This window comes from Podarcis melisellensis (genome assembly GCF_964234715.1).
Source record: "Podarcis melisellensis genome assembly, chromosome: 4".
NCBI lineage: Eukaryota > Metazoa > Chordata > Lepidosauria > Squamata > Lacertidae > Podarcis > Podarcis melisellensis.
The window spans coordinates 71,802,817-71,826,282 of NC_138531.1; the positions used below are offsets into that span (position 1 = coordinate 71,802,817).

At 43.4% G+C, this 23,466-nt stretch overlaps 1 protein-coding gene and 1 long non-coding RNA gene across 3 annotated transcripts; one reads left to right on the forward strand and one right to left on the reverse strand.

Moving 5' to 3' along the window:
* Positions 1–230: 230 nt before the first annotated feature.
* Positions 231–22,619, reverse strand: TTF2 (transcription termination factor 2). Of its 2 annotated transcripts, none has more exons than XM_081908381.1 (23): positions 22,509–22,619; positions 20,578–20,689; positions 19,986–20,072; positions 19,819–19,885; positions 18,545–19,495; positions 16,649–16,775; positions 15,841–16,023; positions 14,652–14,809; positions 13,906–13,987; positions 13,159–13,275; positions 12,816–12,966; positions 11,167–11,272; positions 10,399–10,589; positions 9,908–10,061; positions 9,057–9,148; positions 7,976–8,055; positions 6,729–6,871; positions 6,296–6,463; positions 4,453–4,505; positions 2,930–3,083; positions 1,903–1,985; positions 1,158–1,232; positions 231–471 (listed from the first exon to the last, which is right to left on the reverse strand). In XM_081908381.1, the coding sequence occupies exons 1-23, from the start codon at positions 22,534–22,536 to the stop codon at positions 327–329; spliced, it is 3,507 nt and encodes a 1,168-aa protein (XP_081764507.1). In that variant the 5' UTR covers positions 22,537–22,619; the 3' UTR covers positions 231–326. The 2 variants fall into 2 exon arrangements, with proteins under 2 accessions (XP_081764507.1, XP_081764506.1); XM_081908380.1 differs by having other exon boundaries at positions 15,841–16,026.
* LOC309368491 lies at positions 11,563–16,807 on the forward strand. Its single transcript, XR_014167781.1, has 3 exons — positions 11,563–12,040; positions 12,906–12,988; positions 16,677–16,807. It is a non-coding gene; the product is annotated as an uncharacterized lncRNA (long non-coding RNA).
* Positions 22,620–23,466: the final 847 nt, after the last annotated feature.

The window sequence follows — 23,466 nt, forward strand, 5'->3', positions numbered from 1 at the left end:
GGGACAGCAGTTCAAAGAAAAGGATCCTGGCCATTGCTGGCCATGTGATATGGAGAGAAGTATTTACCTTGCAATGGAGCATACTAGGTGGGTGGAAAAACACAAGACAATAGTCTGGCTAGCTAGCAATGATTCAATATCAGACATAGGCGGATCATTCTTCCCAAATTTCAAAGGATCACAAGTAGGATACGTCCTCCTATAGAAAGGTTTAATTATGAAGAATGAGGTAAGGCAACACTTAACCACTTTTATTCATTAATAGAGTGAATTTTCAAAAGGCGCATACAAACGTGGCAACCACATATTTAAAACAGAAACAGTGTTTAAATGCCAAAAAGGAGCTTGAGATCTGCCAGGGTGAGCTTTGTCGAAGAATCTACTCTTCCTGACAACACCTTCTGGGCCAGCTCTTTTTTCTTGTTTTGTAGCTCCGAGATCTTTTCTTCTACTGTCCCTTCACAGACAAACCTAAAATCAAGCACACAGCATTATGAGTACAGGTTTTGTGCATCCTCATTGGTCAAGCTTTCAAAATAAATTAAGCACAGTGCAAAGAACTGAATCAGACCAGAGGGTTGGATCCTTACATCCTCCACCCTTCACCTTGTTGGCCAACTTTGACAGGGGGATGGGACAGTTCACTTAACAATCACCACGTGTCAAGATGATGTCAGGCGATGATTTCAAAGGGACTCCCTGCAGCACCCATCAGCTGATCGGTGCTGAAAGCAAACTCTTCAAAGGAGCAGGCTGTTGATGCCAGTCAGCTGACAAATTACTTTCTGAGCAGATTTTCTCAGCACCAATAATCTGTGGAGCACTGAACGTGAACCCCTTTGAAGAAGCACCACCAACTGATTGGCATCGAGAGGAGCTCCTTTGATGACAGTGAAGCTTCAACAAGGAATGTCAGGTGTTGGCCAAATGGGTGTGCTTTGGGGAAATGGGCTTCAAGGCCCTAATCAAGCTTGCATGCTAGAGGCTCCCCACCGCTGCTTTAGAAGAACTGAGTGTGATCACTAAAAAACCTCATGAAAAGAGATCATGAGGGCGGATCAGAATACCCCCCCCCCAACTTCCATATAGCACCTGAAGAAATCTCACGACCTCTAGAAATTATGCAAACAGAGATGGTGCAAAAAGCAAAGCAGGACCTGTGGATTGTGACATCGTTTTGCTGTCCCACGCGGTAAATGCGGTCACAGGCTTGGTCCTCCAGTGCTGGATTCCTGAAATTTAATAAACTGTTCAGTCATTTCCCTCTTTATAACTATAGGTTAATCTAGCTGAAAAATATTGTAGCTCATACAATTACATCTAGTACACAGGATTGCCAAAATGCAAGTCATATATTATCCCCTAACACTTTAAATCTATCTCAGCCTTGGAGGAAGTAGTGACAACATCTCCCTCAATTTCCTCCCAGCTTCTTGTCATCCTCCTCCCCGTTCTGGTGGCACACCTGGAATCTGTTCCTTGAACTGAAGGTGCTTGTGGATAAAATGAGTCCCTGCTTCCTCATCTTCTCAAAGACCAACTAAGAACTAATCTGGAAGGCGATTCGCTAACACAAGGTGATTTACTGACAACAGGTGTAACAGTGAATATTTTTTATTTATTTAACAAAATTTATATGCCGCTTCATTTTAGCAAAACCTCTTAATAGTTCACAAGAAAACAAAACCCTCTTATGCAGTTTACAGAAATATGGGCTATATTTTCCAGTTGCAATGATTTGTAAGAACCAAATACATAATTTGGAGTCCAATCATTTTGGAGTCCCAAATGATCCTATCCTTTTGGTCAACTCAGATCTGATTCTTGCAGCTGCAAAAACACACACAGAAAAAACACCACGAGAAGGTTTCTGTTAAGTGGCAAAAGATGCCGCATCTTTACCAATGCATGTCAAGGAGAAAGAGATGGTTTCCTCCAACTAGATTGAGGCCAACACCTCCAGCCAGGAGAGAGATCATCATCACCTGTAACAAGAGAAAGAGGTGTTGCACAACACATTTATACACTGTTTCTCTTCGGCACAGCCTGCGTACACTTTATACTTTGCCAGTTACATTGCTTCTTGGTTTGTTTCCAGAATCAATTAGAGCGCTGGATTTAGCCTATAAAACCCTAGACAGCTTGGACCCAGGTTATCTGAAATATCACCTCCTCCCACAGACCCCTACCTAGACCTTTGCTGTTTTGGTATACTTTCAAAATAAACCTTACACTCTTTTCTCCTGCAGCATAATCCTAACCATGCCTACTTATAAGTAAGTCCTACTGAATTCACTGGGGCTTTGGGGCTTGTTCCCAGGTAAGTGGGGCTAGGGTTGTAGTCAAGAGTGTGGTTTTACAAGTTTTATTTTGTCTCTACTAGGGAAAGGTTTATGGTGTTGCTGTTACTAACTTTTTGTTTTCATTGTATTTTAAGATTATTTATATATATAATCATATATATAATCTCATCTATCTATCTATCTATCTATCTATCTATCTATCTATCCATCCATCTATCTATCACCTATCTCATATATATATATATATATATATATATATATATATATATATATAATTTGTAAGCTACCCAGAAAATGTTATGGGCAGGTGACTATATAATTATCAACATGAGCTAGAAACCTAGATTGTTGTTTTATAAAGGAGAAATTCTTAAATGCGTTTTTGTGCCCCGCAATACTTGTTTTTACAGTATATGGTATGTTAAACCTAGAATGTTTACTCAGAAGTAAATCCCATTGAGTGCAATAGGGCTTACTCCTAGGCAAGTGGGTATAGGACTGTCAGATCTTTGGCTAAAATGGCTACTGGTTAACCCTGCCTAGCAATTAAGGATCAGACCTTGCACCGATAGTCACAGTGACAACAAGCTACAAAACTCAGCAGCTTCTCTGATCTTTTCCCATACCTCAGGTCCTTCAGGATTATTGTTGAATTCCTCAACCACATCCATCCTCTGCTTAGGATTCACAGAGCCATCCACTGTGGCATATTTCATGTTCAGCTTCTCAAGGTGTACTGCCACAATCTTCAGCATACTAGTCCACTGAGAAACAATGACACTAGGAGGGGGGAGAGAAATCAATCAATCAATCAATCAATCACTCAATCAATCTAGTCCCTGGTGCAAAACTCACATTAACTACAAACCACTAGAAGTGGCTTTAGACAAGTTATAGCTTCTCAGCCTTCACCTCACCCCTACTTTCTGTTATATGCAGGTTTATGGAGAAATGTTAAACATTTTGTTATGATCTTATGCCATGTTGGGAAAGCTTTATGTTTTGAAAAGGAGGCCTTGAAACTGTAAAAATAAAATTAAACAACAGCCCATCTTTTCTGGCTGGTGTAAAGTGTACTGAGATACGTGTATATGAAGTACTTAAAAACATTTGAGGTGGTATTATATAAAGTGATAAGTATTAATATTCTAAAATGGCTGGAATGCGATACATAAGCAAACAAACGCCAAGCAAGTATCATTTTGAATGTTAAAATTACTGGAAACTATTCTTCTTGAATTGGATCTCGTACGTTTTAATCTCTTTCCACCATTCATTTAATAAATCTACCAAGTCATTAGCGATGGCTTTCTCTCTGTGGTTAAGTATTGAAAACATAAAGACAAGCTACAAGCTTTATTCCAGGAATGAAGACCTGCAGCCCTCCAGATGTTGTTGGACGACAACTCCCATTACCCCTGACTATTAACTGGGCTGGTTGATGCTGGTGTGAATCGGAGCCCCACGACGTGTCAACAGCAGAGTCCTCCCCATACCTGCTTTACCAGTTTACATGGGGATCTACATTTCTCTTTCGCCCTCTTTGAATACTCCCAGATTTCAATGCATTTGGAATCCTGAGGTTGGCACTGCAAGAGTGTTCAGAAACTGCACCGGGAAATGGTAGCCCCTTCTTAATTTTTCTATTCGTGTGCAGTAGACCCTCCGGATACGAACTTAATTCATTCCGGGGGTCCGTTTGCACACCAAAAATTACGTAAATAGAGGTGCGCTTCTGTGCATGTGGTGAAACCCGGAAATATACACTTCCGGGTTTGCCATGGCCGTTACCCGAAGATTCCATATCCAGAGGGATACGTAAGTAGAGGTACGACTGTATTGTTCTTAGTCTAAGGTATACATCTTATACATCGTATGAACCAAGATTTATGGAATAAACTTATTGAAACCAGCAGGAGTAACTTCACCATGTTCTTTACTTCCAGTCGGTTTACTCTGAGTAAAACTCAGCTGAATAAAACCCTGTGTTTCTGAGTGATCACCTATCCAGATACACAACTCTACCTGCCTTTGCTTCTGGAGAGGCAATTGCAGGTCCTTCTCACCATTACCTACACATCTACATTAAATAGCATCCCAACCCACCCTTTGATGTTCCTCAAGAGACATATGGTATGTCCGTACTTACGCTTTCTGGGAACGCCCTTTGATGGCCTTCAGCTCTTCCAAGAGATGCGACAGCTAGAAGGAGGGGAAGGAAAATGCACTTATAGCCCTAAGCAGGTTTACTCAGAAGTCCCACTGAGTTGAGTGGGGTTGACTTTCAAGTAACTCTGCTTGAGATTGAAGCCTCATTTATTTAAATTATTTTTATTCCACTCCAGCTGAAAAGGCTCTCAGAGTTGTTTGCGTAAGAGATCAATAACAAGGGAGTCATGGCTTTGGACTTGCAATCTAAAATAGTGGTGGGCAAATACAAGGCTTGCTTTTCACTAGAAGCCTAAGAGCTGCCAACCAGAGCCAGGTGCAAAGGGCACACAGACAGAGTTAAAGAATTAGAAGTCTTTGAGCTCATTCCAAGCCTAGGATTTTGTTTTCAGTACTAGAAATGACCTGAGCCCACATTCCTTTCACACAAAGGTCCACACTTGGGTAGCTTTCTTCATTCCAGTGGTCTAATTTAGATGGAAAATACATTTTGTTATCATTGTTCAACAATGGGAGTCAGAAACCCTTGCTGATCTACTGCAAATAATCCTGAGATCTGCCAACGGATCCTGATCAAACTACTAGTAAGCCCTGATAAGACACAACACAAAAGGAAAAGTGGATGGGGAGGGAAGAGGGAGAAAAACAACTCAAGACACCACTTCTCAAAAGTTACAGAACTGATCTGAGTTGAGGAGGGGCCAAATGGAGATGATCCCCATTTCTCTCTACACAACACGATAGGTTGACTCCAGATGTACTAATGTTAATGTTAGCCGTACAAATTTTAGGAACCCATATCTAAGATAGGATTTCCCATCTTGCTATATGAAATCACTACAAAGTTGAAACAGGTGGGCAGCCCACTTAGTATTGCATAGGTACACAAATAAATCCCACAACAGAAAACTTGGTTCTTTGTCACTGTGTGTTTGACTGCACACTGTTAAGAAGGAAATACATTTTGTACTGAGTTATACCTTTTGTTTGTTAAAATGGTTACCTAGGCTGCGATCCTACCCCTTACCTGGGAGTAAGCTCCGCTGAATTCAACAGGACTTTCTTTTGAGTAGACATGGTTAGGATTGCATTGTTAAATCAGGGATGGGAAATGTGTGCCCTGCCAGAAGATGTTCATGCCGGACTACTGACCATGCTGGTTGGGAAGAGTCATTGTCCTAGAGGGTCAAAGGTTCCCATTCCTGAGCTGAAGAAATTAACTGAACTGGAGTTCTTAAAAAAATAAAAGTGGAGGGAAGGAAACCCCTGATCCTTAGAGCTTACTAGAAAAGATTGTCATAGCTCTGTTACCTTAAAGAGCGCCACAACTAATAGACATCAGATGCCCTTTTAAATGTGTTGTGGAATGGGGGATTATTGGGTTGTTTCTGTTTTTGTTTTGATTAAGTATTTTGTGTTTTTTTTATTATGTACCACCCTGAGATCTACAGGTATAGGCCAGTATACGAATTCAATAAATAATAATAAAATAATAGATGGGCTCACCAAAATTGTCAGGAGCTGAGCTTTTTGGTGGTGCTTCATGCCCTAGAAATTAGTTCTCGCTATACTCAGAACAGAAAATTCAGCACAGTAGCCTCAGTGTTACAGAAAACCCTCCCAGGGGAGACGCAGATGTCAACACTATACAGATTGGGACATGCAGTGAAGACATATTTATTTCAGCAAGCACTTTAGGAATGTTAATGTTGTTCTTTGTGTTCTGTTTTATCTATAGATGTTTGATTTCTGCATTTCTTTTTGCTGCAAATCCGTCACGAGATCTAGGATTCTAGGTGATTCATAAGTAATAATAACGATACCTTGGTGCTCTGTTTGGTTGCTTCGAAGAGATCCACGCTAAAAGCTGTACCAAAGAGGTACACCATAGGGTCACTGGTATCATTGGGTTCAGACAAGGTCAAAGCACTGAGCTGCTCCTCCAAGGAGAGGGAGATGCCTTCACTATTCAGGTTAGTCGGGTCCAGAGCCTTCAATGTAAAGAATACATAAGGGGCATGGCAACTTTCTTATTGCAATTACATTTCTATCCCACCTTTCCTCCAAGGATCTCAAGGTGGCCTACACGGTTCCTCCCCTGCTCCATTTTATCCTCACAACAGCCAGGTGAGGTAGGCTAGGCTGAGAGATTGTGACTGGCCACCCAGGGAGCTTCAGGACCCAAACCCCCAACTCTCTAACCACTGCACACCACAGTTCTGAACCGGGCGCCTCCAAGCCTGTTCACATAGTTACCACTTTCAGCAAGGACAGGTGGCAGCAGCACTGGCGGAGCCTCAGAAGAAGGGACAAGATGTGAATGGTGGTGGAGACGGGAGGAGCATCCTGGCGAGGCTTTTCCAGGTTGCCTTGTGGGTGGCATCTAAACTGCTGCGCTCCTGTCAGAAGATGAAATGGCACAGGTGTCAGAGCAACCAATTCCTGGAGCTACCATTCAGAGTTTCTTTAAGAAGAATCGGAAAACCAACCAGTGAATATTTTGAACAATTTTTTTTATATATAACTGACAGATAGAAATGGGAAGTCCTTTTTATCTAGTTTTCTTTCCTTTTTTCTCTTCTGTTCCTCTCCTTCCTTCCTTCCTTCCTTCCTTCCTTCCTTCCTTCCTTCCTTCCTTCCTCTTTTGTTTTCCATGGTGTCCTCTGCTGTTGGGTCTTTACTGGGATTATTCACACAAGGAGTTTAAGAAGGACCCTGACTGAGAGGCAGGGAAGGGAAGGTTTCCCAAGGTGAGAGGATGGGAGCAGAAAGGACATCTTTGTGCGAGTCGAGGTTAAGAGCTACCTTCAAGACAGGACTCTGCATTTTCTTTTCTTTTTCTGTTTTTAGTGAGATTTGTTTGTTTTCAATAGGATTGTATTATGAAAAAACATTTATATTACTATCCTTTTAGGGCAGAGAAAACCAACCAAGAAATGTAGGCATGCAGATCTTTTGCAAATTTTTCAAAACAAAGTATAGCAGGTGGCACTTAAACAGGGATAGGGAACCGTTTTTAGACTGAGGGCCACACCCCAATTTGGGCAATCTTCCAGGGACCACAGGCTGGTAGTGGATGGGGCAACAAATGAAAATTTTCCTCATAGTGGGCTCGATTTTTGCACACACACACCCCACTCTCAATCCTCCATCTAGGAAAACAAGAGGCATTATCAGAGTTCAATGATAGCTTTTAGTCAGACAAAAACACTTGGGGGGTGCAAAGAAGAGGGGCACAGCTGGATGAGGGATATTTGTAGCTGTGGAGGGAGCGCAACTTGGAAAAAGCCTTGAGGGCCAGATCGAGGGGGCTGGAGGGCCTCATCCAGCCCCTGGAGTTGCCCTCACCTGCACTGTATTCTGGAGATTGCTGAAATATATACTGTAGAATAGCTACAGAACAGGGCAAAATTAGCTGTGGGGGTGAGGCCACCCTCATCACATCCCTCTCAACACTTTTTCTGCACTTGCTAGGGTGCGGGGCAAAGAGTTTAAATTCCAACCTTTGTCAAATGGGTTCTCCCCAAGCTGCTGTCCTGTACACTGCATCTCCTGCCGTTTGATGTAGGACTGCAGGGTTGACCTGGTTGAAGAAACCACAGTTAAATTTAGGCAGTTTTGCAACCCGTTTCCACGGTATAAGCACGATAAATGTAGATGGATGGGGACAACATTGAACACAAAAGGAGAGAAAACTTGGGGAAAAAGAGGCAGCATATTTGACTCCTGCCCCCCCCCCAAAGAACAGTTCTGTTCTCTTTTCAAAAACGACTCTCTGCTGAGACAGAACACATTCTGTTCCTAGTATCATCTTGCTAACAACATGATAATGGCAGCGGCATCAACATGCCAGAAAATAAAGTCCTCATTTAAACTATCAGGAGACTAACAAGAATCTAGGTCAATGAGGAACAAAATGCTTAGCATGTGAAAGCACTAAAGGGGGTGGAAGAGTACTATTCTCCCTTATTTGGCAGGAGGTGAGGACACTGAAATACTTTGCAGAGATATTATTATTACTAGAACTGCTTCTAAATTAATTAAGATACTACACTAGTGATATTACTTTCATTAATAAATTCATTTATTGTGCTCTGCCTTTTTATAAACCACTTTGAAGTTTCTTCTAACATCAAAGTGGTATATAAAATGAATAACTAGCATGCCACCCTACTACTAAATGAATTAATACACCGCACTACCACCACTAATCAACTAATCAATGCACCACTTCATGTCCAAATTGGCTTCTAAGTGGTATGTGACCAAGATAGTGACTCCTATTGCATAGAGCACTGAACTATCAGGACATCTAGGGCAGTGTTTCCCAACCTTGTGCCTCCAGCTGTTTTTGGACTACAATTCCCATCATCCCTTGCCACTGGTCTTGCTAGTCAGGGATGATGGGAGTTGTAGTTCAAAAACAGCTGGAGGCACAAGGTTGGGAAACACTGATCTAGGGAAGGGATGTGAGCAGAGCAGGTTTGCATCAGGAGGGCTACAGAAAGTGAGGTCATTGTGTACACTGTCCTTTACAGGCTGAAATGAACTCATTCTTAATGCCTTCACAGGTCTCTATCATACCTTGATCTTCTGAAAAGCACATCATACACCGATTGCTCATCTTCAGAGAGTTTTAGTCTGTGCAGTCGAGTGCAACGTTGAGGCAGCAATACCTAGAGAGAGAAAAGAAACAGACTGAAAAGTGTGTCAGTATAATTTGCACTAAAGTGGCTTTTCAAAGAGACATTTCTCCTATGAAAGGTCCAGATGGCACATTTTGCTTTCTGCCCACCAGCAGGTCTAAGGATTCTATGCAGATTGAGCACTGGCTCCTTTTACGCTTCTGTATTTTAATGAAATGAACTTCTGTGATAATACCTAAACTAATCATAAAATGAGCTTTCCAGGCAGCCAAAACATAGCCTCAGTAAGTCCAAAGAGGCAACTTTTGACAGATGCTTAAAATCTCACTGTTTACAGTCCCTTTATTAAGAAAAAATTAAGCAATGTACAGAACAGGGGTTGGTGGGTGGAAAAGCAGTAGCTCACCAAGCCATTTTCAGTGGCCTGCCAGCCCCTGACCCAATTTACTGATGGCATCAGAACTGAATGAAGTGCCTGTCGTCTAGCAGCTGCCGATCAGAGCAAATCAGAGCCAGAAAGGGCTCTCTAGTCCAATGTTTCCAGAGTGCTGATGATGGTGATGAGCTCAGGAAACAAGGGAGCAGATCAGGGCACTCCTTCCTGTTTCTGGAGTGCTCTGATCCCTTTTCAGCAGCAAGAGCCAGAACACTTCGTTTGCTGGTAAATGAAACTTGCAGATGGAAGGAAAATGGCACATTTGGCTGTATGTGCAGAACTGCCCTAACTGGCCATCAGTGAAGAGAACACAAATCCAAGAGACAGACAAAAGGAGATGGGCCATCAATTACCAAAGGCTTGCCAGATGAGTCCAGCTGGTCCTTAGTCCTTCGCAATAAGAGGCTCCTGGTTAAGAGCGTCAACCTCTCTCCTCCTTTTCTTGTATTGTTATCCACCTGATTCTTCCACACCTTGAATTCATCGAAAGGAGAGCAGCGAAGGAATCTAGGAGGGCAAACGGCAGCAAGAGGAAGGCAGGAGTGACAGGGGAAGTATAACCACTAGGCTCCATAGAATTGGGGTGGCCAGGAAATATTTTCCATCTAAAGGTGTTGGGACAAAAGTTAACCCCCCTTTTTAAGGTGTGCACTTTTCCTAAGGTGTTTTTAAATGTGCAGGTATTTTCTGAAGGTGTGCGTCTTAGGAAAACAGGAATTTTCTTTCTTTGCAGCATGTGTGACAGACAGCGAGAGAAAAACTTGTAAGTTGAAGGCCGATTAAAGAAGAGACTTGCAAATCAGAGTTAATCTACAAGGCATGATCATGGATGTGTTCAAATTACCTCAGCAGGGAGTACATATCCAAGAGGTTGTTCTGAATGGGTGTCCCAGTGACGGCCCACCTGGCGGTAGCTCGCAATTTACAGGCTGCTATTGAGGCCTGGACTTTGGGGTTTTTGATGTTATGGGCCTCATCCAGTATAATTCGAGCCCAGTGTATCCAGGGCAGGGGAGAGAAGGGAACGGACTTATCCTAGAGCAGAAAGTAGACCTGGTTTTAAAATGCAAGACTTGGAAGGAAAGGGGGCAGAGGTTAGCTGAAAAATAGTTAAATTTGGTCAGGATCCGAGTCTATGACATTAGATTACAGTGGTACCTCGCAAGACGAAATTAATTCGTTCTGCAAGTTTTTTCGTCTTGCGAATTTTTCGTCTTGCGAAGCACGGATTCCCATAGGAATGTATTGAAAAAGAAAAAGGAAACAAACTTGCAAGACGTTTTCGTCTTGCGAAGCAAGCCCATAGGGAAATTTGTCTTGCGACTCAAAAAATGAAAAACTCTTTCGTCTTGTGAGTTTTTCGTCTTACGAGGTACCACTGTGCAATTACGCCTTCTGTAATAAGGATTTAATATTTCAAACAAATAAAATTTAAAAAAAACGTATTTCAACTTGAGACTTAATTACTTTTATTTTTGGCCAAATTCTCCTCTTCTCTGCAATTACACAACTCAGATGCAATGCAAGGCTACCCACCATACGCATTTTAAGACTAAAATGCAGCTTTTATCTCAGCATCTCCTAAAAGCAAGTCTGGCACGTTTTCAGTCACCTGCACAACGTGGTCGTCAGCAGCAACTTCTGCCTCTTCCTTCTGTGTAGGGATTTCCTTGGCAAGAATACTGTAAGTAGTGACAACAATGTCGTATTCAGAAAGCCTGTGAAAAAGAGGAAAGGGAGAGCTGGTAAGCAATACGAACCACTTTAGGATTTTAATCTTGATGCAGAATCAGTGTGGCTGCTTCCAAAAGGTCACTCTCAAGCTCACAAACACCAATCGTACGTATGCTTGTTCAGAAGTCCATTGTGTCCAATGGACTAAGAGTGCTTGGAGCCACAGCCTGTGAATAACTCAGCACAGAGTGTTCTTAGGAACAGAAAAGAGGGAACCAATGGCAAACTTGTCACCTGGCAACTCAAGAGCGGGGCTTTTCTGTGGTGGCTGTCTATGGAATGCTCTCCCCAGAGAGGCTTGCCTGGCACCATTATTACAAGACATTCCTCTTTACCCAGGCTTTTGGCCATTAAATGTTCTATGGCCTGTTAATACTGGGGGACGGGCTCTTATTATTAGTTCATTATTATGCTGTCTCTTATTATGCTTTTATTATAGTGCTCTGTGAAATGTGTTCTTAATGTACACTGCCTAGGGATCTTTTGATAAAGGGAGGTATATAAATTGAATATTGTAATAATAAACTTGACTTCTATCAACTCTGTGTATATTTTCTTGGCAGAGATGGGGAAAGGAAGAGACAAAGTAGAACACGTGATGCCACAGAACTTGTATGTCGACACCAGAAGAGACAACACACTCTGTAGAATCACCTCAGCCCAATAACTGATGAAGTACTTCTCATTCGCTTTGTAAGGACGTGCAGCAATGGCCTCCAGCAACAAGATACACAAAGCAGGACACAGCTGCAGTATGCCCGTTGCCCACATCTTGTGCACATTTAGCTTGCACAGTTTCAAGTACAGTGGTACCTCGGGTTACATACGCTACAGGTTACAGACTCCGGGTTAACCTCAGGTTAAGAACTTTGCTTCAGGATGAGAACAGAAATCATGCAGCGGCAGTGCAGCAGCAGCAGGAGGAGGAGGCCCCATTAGCTAAAATGGTGCTTCAGGTTAAGAACAGTTTCAGGTTAAGAACAAACCTCCAGAACGAATTAAGTTCTTAACCCAAGGAACCCTGTATACACAGGCAAGGTGGGGATGCTCTTGCGAGATCTCACAGGTCAGATTGTCCTGCGAGGTCTCGCAAGAGAATCCCTGGCAGTTCCAGAGCTAGCAAGGCTGAGAGCTTAAAAGCAGTCTTTGCGCCAGGGTTGCTTTTTCCCTAAGTCTCAGAAAGATGGGAGGGTGGTTCTTGCTGAACTTCTACTGGTAGGGAGTTCCAAAGGGCAGTACCTGCCGCACTAAAGGCTCAGTGTCTCCTGAAGGCCAGCTGAAGTGTGGGAAACCATCAAAAGTGTCCCAAGAGAGGATCTCAGAGGTGGAGCATAAGGAATCGTATGGTCCTTTAGGCACTTTGGGAGCAAGTTGGTCTCAAACAATAAAAAAGGTGTTCTTTAGCTTAACTGAAGTGACTATGTTGCATCAGTTCTCTATGCCTGTGCTTCTGCAATTCAGGATACCTAAGCCTTGAACCAGGCTAAGGCTCTTTAACTTCCAATGAGCTGGAAGCTGCGCACTTACACAGTCGTGTTCTTAATTCGGTTGGATCCATGGTACAGGCAGACTCTCAGCCTGCTGCTTCTGACGTGTCTTTCTACCTCTTTTTTCCAGTGATGGATCAAAGACGCGGGGCAGACAATCAGCGTGCCGTGGGAAGCGATTACAGAGGTATCTTGAAATGCAAACATTAACAGGTAAAGATGTTGCACGGTAACGTCTCAGTAATGCAGAAAAGATCATAATACTGCAGGCAGTATTTGCAACATTTGCTTTCCAACCAGTAAGAGAATCTCATTTTATTAAATGGTGAAAAACAAGTGCAGACGGTGCTGCTAAAATTGGCGGTATCTTGTTATTTCTGTACCTTGCTTTGACACTGAAAGCTCGAGTTTCTTCTCTTTCCCTTTGTCTTTCTGTAAACACTTCTGAGCCAGAACAAGAGCAATCATTGTCAGAGTCTTCCCTAAGCCCATATCATCCGCTGGGAAGAAAAAGCAGCATAGAACAAAACAGAAATCAGGGAGTGATAGGCATGTTTGGTGCTGGATATCTTAACTTGCTGACTCAACTGCCTGGCAGGTAAAACTATTTGCTAAGTGTCTCACTGTGGTGCTCCATCCTTCAGGGAACAGAAGGAATTGGATCTGACATGTAGAAAATGTTCCTTCATCCAAGCATGGGCAACTTGTGGTCATCCAAATGTTGTTGGACACCACCTCCCATCAGGTCTAAGGCAGCATGACCAATTGCCAGGGATTATGGGAGTTGTAGTCCAACAATATCTGGAGGTTCACAAGCTAGTCAACAGGTTTATCCAAGAGAAGCTCTAGTTGAACATTAAGAAGAAGTAACCTGCATTGTAAGGACCTGTCCATTCTCATTAACAGCCTTCCATCATCCAAGACAGGATGTTTGTAAATCCTTCAAGGGCCATAGGACAGATTTGTGATAAGCCTAAGGCCCTTTCCCAGAGCTCAGATTAATATTTTAGGGTGGAACAACCTTCCTATTCACCCCCTTGTTCAACACAAAACCTAAAAGCAAAGCTACTTTCATTACAATCTATCTGACAGCAAACACCAGAATCACATAATGTCTAATAGTTCCTTACCCAAAATTCCTCCACACGGTTTCTGACTCTCCCTCCAGAGAAGCCAAGCAAGTGCCTGCTTCTGATGCAGGAGCAAGGAGACCTGAGAAAGCCAGCCATAAGGTGCAGAATTAATGGCTTTTTCATGTATTTACGGTACAGGTCAATTGCGCAGAGTTTACAGCTAGGATGGGGAAACTGAAGCCTTCTAGATGTTGCAAGACTTGAACTTCCATCACCCTGAACCACTGGTCATGTTGGCTGGCACTGATGGGTACCACAGGCTCCCTATCCCTGATCTCCAAGGTAACCAGAATGGCATACATGTCAGGTAATGAACACTGGGCACTCCCAGGCCATTAAAACTGGGGTTATGCAATCAGCCTATAACTCTACGATTCCACAAACTAAGATGGTTGTGACTAGTCCGCCATTTATTAAGCTTCGTCACATTCTTCTTAAGGAGATGAGCAACACGGCACCTGTACAATTTAGTAAGATTCATTGCTCCCTATTGCTAGGTGGCAGCAAACATTTGTAGCTATTCGTTTCAAATGGAAGGCGAACCTTGAAGGGTTTTACTGAAAGCAGAAGATCACAGATGAAACTATTTCAACCCCTTTCCATGATCTTTTTCTTGCCTGCACAAAAATCGCTCAATATTTGTAGGTGCACTGCTAACACACTTCTTAACTTGGCAACATATTGGGGAGAAAAGATTATAGGAAAAGCAAGCTGCGGAATGCTATTAATTTGTCCCAGCTCACCTTTAACCCAGGTGGATCCTCAGCCACTGTCTCCTCCTTTGGGCAGGACTTAAGGGAACTGTGAAGTTGGTTGATTGCATCACTGGTGGCATCATACACGGCTCGGAGACGGTCTTCAGTCATTCGGCCTCCATAAAGGGCCTTCATATGGGAATCCTCTAAAATACAGTAGCAGAAAATTAGAACAATGAGCAATCACAGTGCTGATTCTGAAGGAGGTGTGATGTAGCGGTTAAGGCAGAACATAGTTAAGCGGTTAAGTGTCATCAAGCAAGATAGGTTAAGCACTTGCATGGGGAAGTGTCTTCACTTAACAGCACAGCTAAGTGTGTGTGTGTGTGTGTGTGTGTGTGTGTGTGTGTGTGTATATATATATATATATATATATATATATATATATATGCAGGTTTTGGTGTTCTCGGGTGTCTTCCCGTGTAAAAGTTGGGGTGTCAAAGTTCGGGAAGACACCCGAGAACACCAAAACCTGCATTCCTGTACCCGTGAAAATCTACGAAAGCAAATATATATATATATATATATATATATATTATTATTATAATTTATATACTGCCCTACACCCAGGGATCTCAGGGCAGTTCACAGAATAAAATCAAGATATAAAACCACAAAATACATAATCAAAATAAAAATACATTTTAAAAGTGCACAGGATGTAAATCGGATCAATCAAAGGCCTGGTTAAAAAGGAACGTTTTAGGCCTGGTGCCTAAAGGTGGATAATGAAGGCGCCAGGCAAACTTCCCTGGAGAGAGCATTCCACAGATGGGGAGCCACTGCTGAGAAGGCCCGTTTATGGAAGGCCCGTTTATGGAATCCTTCCCACTTGTAAATGAATGTGCTGGGGGTGAGGGGAGCCCAACCTTCATATGATACAGTGGTACCTCGGGTTAAAAACTTAATTTGTTCTGAAGGTCCGTTCTTAACCTGAAACTGTTCTTAAACTGAGGTACCACTTTAGCTAATGGGGCCTCCAGCTGCCGCCGCACAATTTCTGTTCTCATCCTGAAGCAAAGTTCTCATCCTGAAGCAAACCCGAGATACTATTTCTGGGTTAGCAGAGTCTGTAATCTGAAGCGTCTGTAACATGAAGCATCTGTAACCCAAGGTACCACTGTACTTGTAACAAAACCATGTTGATTTCATCATGGCTGCCCCCTCTCCCACTTACCTCTATAAGTGCTACTGGAACACTGACTAGATCCCAAAGGAGGGTGGTGCTCTAAGGAACTGGCTACCTGAGGCTCCCAGAATGGCTTTGGTCCTTGCCCTCTAACAGTATTTGGCTGTTCTACGGTGGTCTTGGAGAACGGATTGTGCAGTTTCTCTTCACGCTTACTGCTGTTCACGTCTACTGCTGTAAAAAAAAAAACCGATTGAAATATGCAGAAAATTGTAAGTGGTACAGTCTTTCCTGGACAGTACCAATTCAGGCTGCAAACGCTCCTCCGTATTTTGTTTTGTTAAACCAGGGAGGGAGAACCTGTGACCTTCCACTGATGGGAGAGGTAAACTCTTGGCGCTGACCTGCTGTGGGACACAGCCAGCTTATCTGACTTCCCTGCCTGTCAGGGAGGGCTGACTCCAGGTTTGGGAGGACACTTCCGGACCTGCTCTGTGAGTCAATAAGCTGCTCCTTTGTCCTTGCCACTTCTTGCATGCCAGGCAGAGAGCCAGTGAGTGAGCAGGCAGTGGCTTCTACTGCCCCTCCTCTTCCTCACCACCATTGTCTGGGCCAGAGAGAGACAAGAGAGGGAAATGAGCAGGTTGCAATGGTGAAAAGGAGGAGCAAGTCAGGATGGGGGGGGGGGGTATTATCAGTGAACTCTTTGCTGGGGCTCTTGGCAGAGGCATGATGATACCAGTACTGCTGCTTCTGGAAGATAAAGAATGCAACTATGTACTCAATGATAAAGGAAAATGTTTCTTCCTTAGGCATATGAAACGTGATGTTCATAATTCGGAATGAATAAGCTTACCTTCCTTTACACTTTCTTCTGCCTCCAGGTTCAGAGAACTCAGTGCTGCTTCCAGGTCCTGCACCTGCTTTAGTAACCGCTCGCCTTTATCGGGTAGAGCCTGAACATTCACGGTTTTCAAAGTGTTCTAGAGAGAAGAGGGGAGAAAACAAGGGAGAGTAATGTGTTATTGACTACCTGAATGCTCAACTTCCCCACCTTTACCAGACGTTTTCTCCGCAACAGCTTTGAAATATTTAAGAGTTACATAGAAATCAACCAGCAAGCAGGAATTCGGATGACTCTCATATAATAAATGCTGCATGTACTCCATTGCATGCACAAATCTACATATCCCCACTGACTTCCCTTTGCTAGGAACTGAGAGAACAGTGCTTGGTCCAACCAGGCAGACTACTTATGTTTTTATCAGTGGAATACCGGATTAGGGAATTGTTTCCTGTGAACTTCCAAGAAGGAAGAGTGCCACATGTCAATGAGCGTGAAGGAAGCACACATAACTGGAACCAGCAAATAACTGAGTACAGTGGTGCCCCGCAAGACGAACGCCTCGCAAGACGAAAAACCCGCTAGACGAAAGGGTTTTCCATTTTGGAGGCGCTTCGCAAAACGAATTTCCCTATGGGGTTGCTTCGCAAGACGAAAAAAATCTTGCATCCCCCCGTGGTTTTTTTTTTGCTTTTTTTGCCCTTTTCTTAAGCCGCTAAGCCGCTTATCAGCTGTTCCGCTGATAAGCCGCTTAACAGCTGATCGCTGGAAGCCGCTTGACAGCTGTAGCGCTAATCCGCTAAGCTGACAATGGGCTTGCTTCGCAAGACGAAAAAACCGCTAGACGAAGAGAATCGCGGAACGAATTCTTTTCGTCTAGCGAGGCGCCACTGTATTGGGGAAGTTGAAGAGACGTTACTGCTCTGTTCCACTTTGCTGCTGCCCCTATTCACCCTCCCTTTCTCTTTGACCCACCTTGTGCAATATTGCTGCCATCAATCAGCTCCAGATATTTGGCTGCCTAAAGCAGAAGCGCAAATGATGCCCCAAATACACTTAAATCAAGGTGTTTCGTACACAGGGTGGCCAAGTTATTGTGGCAGCTCAGGCAGAGAAGCCCATCAGCTCCTCTCCCACACTGGCAGTAAAAGCATGATAAATCAAATAGCTAACTATTTGCTGCCCGTTAACATCACTCAAGCTTCACTGTGTCTAATGGTAGGGCTGGCTTCAGGTGTCATTTTATTTTATAGTCTTCAGAATAGATTAAAGGGTTAAAATTGTCCAAAAAGTAAATTTACCATAGTAACATTTTCACACAGGGATCTGTGATGTGGGGTAGAAAATTTTCAAGTGGTTAATGTTTCCCTTTTCCATTTAATAAGTGCATTAGTAAAAATGAATGGATGCCAATTGCAGATACAGTATTAGGCAAGATTTTTTATCTTTGATAAATATGAGCAAAATAAACGATAAAGTACATCACTGTAGCATCAGAAAATTTTCCAATGCAATTGACAATTTCTGGATGCAAATTAACCTAATTAGGAATTCAAAAATTTCCAGAACACCCACATTGGATATACGTTTTTAAATGCTTTATTGTTAACTGCTTCTTTCAAATATTTCCCGGGGGGGAGGGATGACAACTATGTGTTGGCTAAACTGCATATTCATTACAAGCTTGTGGGCTTCAGACAAAATGTGTGCAACACACTTTGTGTGACACTGGCCTAAGGCAAAGTCTGAGCGCCTTCATCTATGGCGGCAATACCTTAATGGTTTATAATTTTTGTAGAACTAGCCCAGTTTTACCAAGGCTCAAGGAGTTGCTATTTTGATATGGGAAGCCTCTGGCGATCAGGTACAGAAAGAATAAGCAAGCAAGTGTATGATCGAAAGAGAGACCTTTTTCTGCTTCAGCTGAGCTGAAAGTTGGCTATGAAGAGCTTTGGAATCCAGACTTCCTGCCATTTGCAAAGAGGCCTTTTCGTGAGATGTGGAAGACAAATTCTTTTGACTGCGATCCTTTTGCTGCTGGGTATCCAATTCCTGCCCAACAGACAATTTGGAAGATACAAATCTGTCACGTTCATCACTGCTGGCATTTTTACCAGAACTGCTTTTATCTTCTGGAGCAGTTTTCAATTGTAATAGTTTTTTTGGGTTTTCTTTAGGGCGCACCACTGGCAAGCCTGTTAATTCCTGAACAGCCGCAACTTGCCTGGGCATCAGTGTTGTCTCTTCAGTTCCCCAGCTCTTACTTGTCTTCATTTTTACTGCTTTGTCCCTGCAGGTTTCTGACCCTCTCCTTCCAAGTTGCGCCTCATTAATAGGCTTTACACCTAATGTTTGGCCACTGAACCTGGGCCATGACTGCTTTGGACCTTCCTCTTTTTGCAACCCATATTCAGCAGATCTCAGATCTGAATCCTGCCTTGTGTGTCCAGAAGTTGTCTCAAACTTTTTGCTTGAACTACATTTGTGTGTATCCAAAAATACTGGCTTTTTAATTTCAGTTGTGGACTCACTTGCCTTTGTTTCTGTTTCTATTCCTTCCTTGGGTGATCCTTCACGTTTTTCTCCCAACTTTTTGTTCTTGATCACCTCTGGTGCTGGATGTTCTTTCTTAACAGATTCAGATGGCAACTTCAGCTGATCCTTTTTATCCAGAACCTGTATTTTATCCTCATTACTTGATAAGTTTTTGTCCTCACTGTAGTTTGTTTGTTTGAAAGATTCGGGATTCTTGCTTGGTACTTTGAATGGATTTCTTTGATCTCTATGATTATGGAGGAGACTTCCTTCTGAGACTTGCTGAGATTGTGGCTTATTTGGCAATATGGTGGCTTTAGAATCCTATAAAACACACAGGTGGAATGTTAAGTTTACCATATAAATCAGATATCTTGGAAGCTAGAGCTAAGTGCTCTCTATGCTTCTGCAGAATAGTTGCACAGAAACTCATACATGGGATAAAAAAATGACATTCAGGGGATCTTTATTTTCATGTATTTTTAAAAGTTATAATAATATTTTTTTTGAAGATTCGGAAACTACACAGGTATTGAGTTTAAAATGCTGTCCTGTACAGTTCCCCATTCTTCATGACAAATGGTATGACTGCTAATGTTCATTACATCCAAACCCAATACACTTCCTCCAATCTCTGTTCTTTCTACCTGACATGGGATACTTCCACACCATCTCTTCCCTTCCAGTTTAGCTTTACTGCAGCGATAGAACAGCCTGGTAAAGGAAACAAAACATGGAGAATGAAGCTAGTTTGCAATACTAATACCCCATATCCCTGCCATTAGAAATATCAAGGGTTCTTCAGAAAATATACTTGTATGTGTCTGTCTCCTGTTGCTGCATCAAAAACTGGAGGTCCACCACATGTTTCTCATGTACCAAGCAGTGAGAAGGGCAAAGCCTGTGGAAAGGAACAAGGGATATTGATATAAACAGGAAAATTTAAGGAATCATAAAACAGCTTCAGCACAGGAGAATTTTCTGTTAGATTTTGCCCAGGATGACCACCCAATCTAACACTCTAGCCACATGCCAGGGCCACATTCCCACCACCTCAACAGGCATATACACAATTAGCACCATAGCAGGTAAATTTGCATCACATAATGGGGCCACACTCAGTATTAATGCAATAAATAAGCCAAGCCATCTACTACAAAGGCAAGCAATCCCTTCCAAGGCTACTCACTCGCCAATCAATACATTATCACCTGATCCCAAATTTGAAACCTATTCTAATCCCCCAAATATGTTACTACAGCACAGATCTATTTTCCAATGACACCAAACAGCTCTCCTTTAAAAAGTAACTTGGACTAAACGTAAACCATCTTCCATGGTTTGTTTGGTTTGGTTTGTTTTTTAATCCTGTGCAACTAAAAGTGACAGAAAGGTATTTAACCTACTTTGTGAGCAGCACAAATTCACATGGCTGCTGGCCTTGGATACCACACACATAAAAGCTTCTGCCTTTGTTTGGGCCATCCCGGATACCAGTCTTCAAAAGGCAGGGATGCCCTGGACAGGAACAAAGTGAAAGATAAATATGAAGAAAATAGAAGCATGACAGAGGCTCTGTGTCATCAGTCAAAATTTCATCTCACTTCAAGAACCTGTATGTCTTTATTACATTTTCATCTCACTCTTTGCCTGCCCTCCCCAAGAAGCTTACAAGGTTCTTTATCTCTCTCAGCCATATTTTAACCTCAAAACAGGCCTGTGAGATAGGTTAGGTTGAGACATATTGACTTGCTAAAGACTAGCCTTCCTAGTGCTGTAGTTAGCCACTTCTGTACCCTGTACAGACATTCACACCTGTACTGTGTACAGACATTCACAAATGCACTCACGCTGCATTTGGGTTCTACTGCTTAAGAAAAAGTTAAAATCCATATTTCAACCAGTAAGAATACCTTTTGTCAGTATTGCAAACAATCTCATCAGGATTAGCTACTGAGCCTCTAGTCATTCCAAGAGGTCTGCAGCCTTGTGAGGAAAGGGACAGTGTGTGCAACACTAGCCTATATATGTGTACTCAAATGACCCACTGAGCTCAAGTGTGTATAGTCAACCCATGCCATTATTATATGAATCCAGTTCTTCCCCGGTCCTGCATTTTAGCATAGGCCCATCAGTCAGAGCAACTGCCCGTTTTGGGTGGTAGGCAAAGGAAGCAAATTGTTAATGTATTATTGCTGCTGCTGTATTTTTACTGCCACGGAGGGAGAGAGAAGCTTATGGCCTTTTTTTGCTTAAAGCCATAACTACTGAACTGGCTATGTACCTCGGCAGTAGCAGCCGACAGTCTACCCTGCAGAAGTTGCAGGATTCCAACTCCCACCAGCCAGTATGGCTAATGGTTAGAGATGGGAACTGTAGTCTCGCAGCAGCTGAAGGGCCAGAGACTGCTGTTCAGCCTCAGGCGGCAGAAGCTGTCGATCTGGCCCTGATTTGCAGCCAGGCACAGAAACCTGACATGCACCTGAGCGCAAAACACTGCCAGGCTCTTTGCCAAAGTAAAGGTAAAGGTACCCCTGACCATTAGGTCCAATCGTGACCGACTCTGGAGTTGCGGCACTCATCTCGCTTTATTGGCTGAGGGAGCCGGTGTACAGCTTCCAGGTCATGTGGCCAGCACAACTAAGGCGCTTCTGGTGAACCAGAGCAGCACATGGAAACGCCGTTTACCTTCCCGCCAGAGCGGTACTTATTTATCTACTTGCACTTTGACTTGCTTTCAAACTGCTAGGTTGGCAGGAGCAGGGACCGAGCAATGGGAGCTCACCCCGTCGCGGGGATTAGAACCGCCGACCTTCTGATCGGCCAGTCCTAGGCTCTGTGGTTTAACCCACAGTGCCATCCGCTTCCCTACTTTGCCAAAGTAGTTCTGGTTATTTTGCTGGTGTTACTATTTCCCCTTCTTTAGCTCTCTGAAAGCAAAGGAGGCAGCCTGGTGCCTAGCAAGTAAAGACTTGCCCGATTGCCCCAGCAAACTTCATTTTTTTTTACTATTTTTTACTACTTTTTAGTGTTGAGAAATTACAATCTAAACAAAAAAGAGACGAAAACGCCAAAGAAGATGATGATGCTGCTGCTGTTGATAATAAACAACAACAACAACAACAACAACAACAACAACAACAACAACAACAACAACAACAATAATAATAATAATAAAGCATCGACTGGTAAGAAGGAATCCATTTGCAAATAACGAAGAGAGGTGCAAAAGTGAAAGCATGCTCGAGCAGCGAGCTCGGCCCGTATTGAAAGTTGCACAAAATCTCAAAAAGAGCCAGACATCTGCACCCCACGCGCAGGGACCCGAGCTCCTCACCGTGCCCGCTGCACAGCACTTTCTCCATAGCCGAGCCGCTAAGCAAACGCCTCGCCTTCCTGTCGCCTCAACCCGGCAAAATTCTGCACAGGGTGGGCGGGAGCGGAGAGAAAAGACCTGAGGTAACGCCCTCCCGCCCCCGTCAATCCCCCAAACTGCCAATCGCGTCGTCCTCCTTCGCCGGCGGAGCCATTCACGACGAAAAGTAGGCGGGCCGGAGTGAAATACGGACGGGGTGCTGAGCCTCCACAGAGCGCAGACGGAGCGCGAACGGCGTTTCCTCTGCCCGTACGGCTGCCCAATCACAGCAAGCGGAGGGGAAAGAAAGGGGCGCTGATTGGTGGGGGAAGCAGCCAATGGATTCATACTTCGGAATTCCCCGGGTTGTTGCCAGCTGGGCGACTGGTTTCATGCCCTTTGCAGACACACAGCGCCCTGTGATGAACTGCAGTTGGACGAGCTCGCGCTCGCTCTCCCCAGTGTCATTTGCACCCCCAGAGATCCCGCCCTCTCCCAGTCCCTTTGGAGAACCACTGGTCTAAATTCTGGCTTCTGTAAGACGCTTTGAGAGCCCTTTCCCGACTAAATGGGCCAGCTAGAGGTGTGCCAAGTATACATACTTCAACACCGCTCAACATATTATTGAAATATTAACCAGTGGAAATGCTTTGAAATAAACACAGAGAGGTAAATAGGTGATCACTTGGGAAAGGAAAGGCCGTGGCCTTTGGCTTGATGATAAGCACTAGCTGGACACCTACAAAGAAAAAGGAGCCAAATGAAGATTACAATACCTATCTGATGGCCACTAGTCCACCCCAGCTTCTTCAGTCAACAAATATTCTTATCTTTAAAGTGCCACAGGGTGTTTTTGTTATGTACTGAAGTTCTCACCCTGAGCCAGCAGGGGGATACTGTAGATAGTTTTCACTCAGGTCCACATATTCAAATAAGGGAT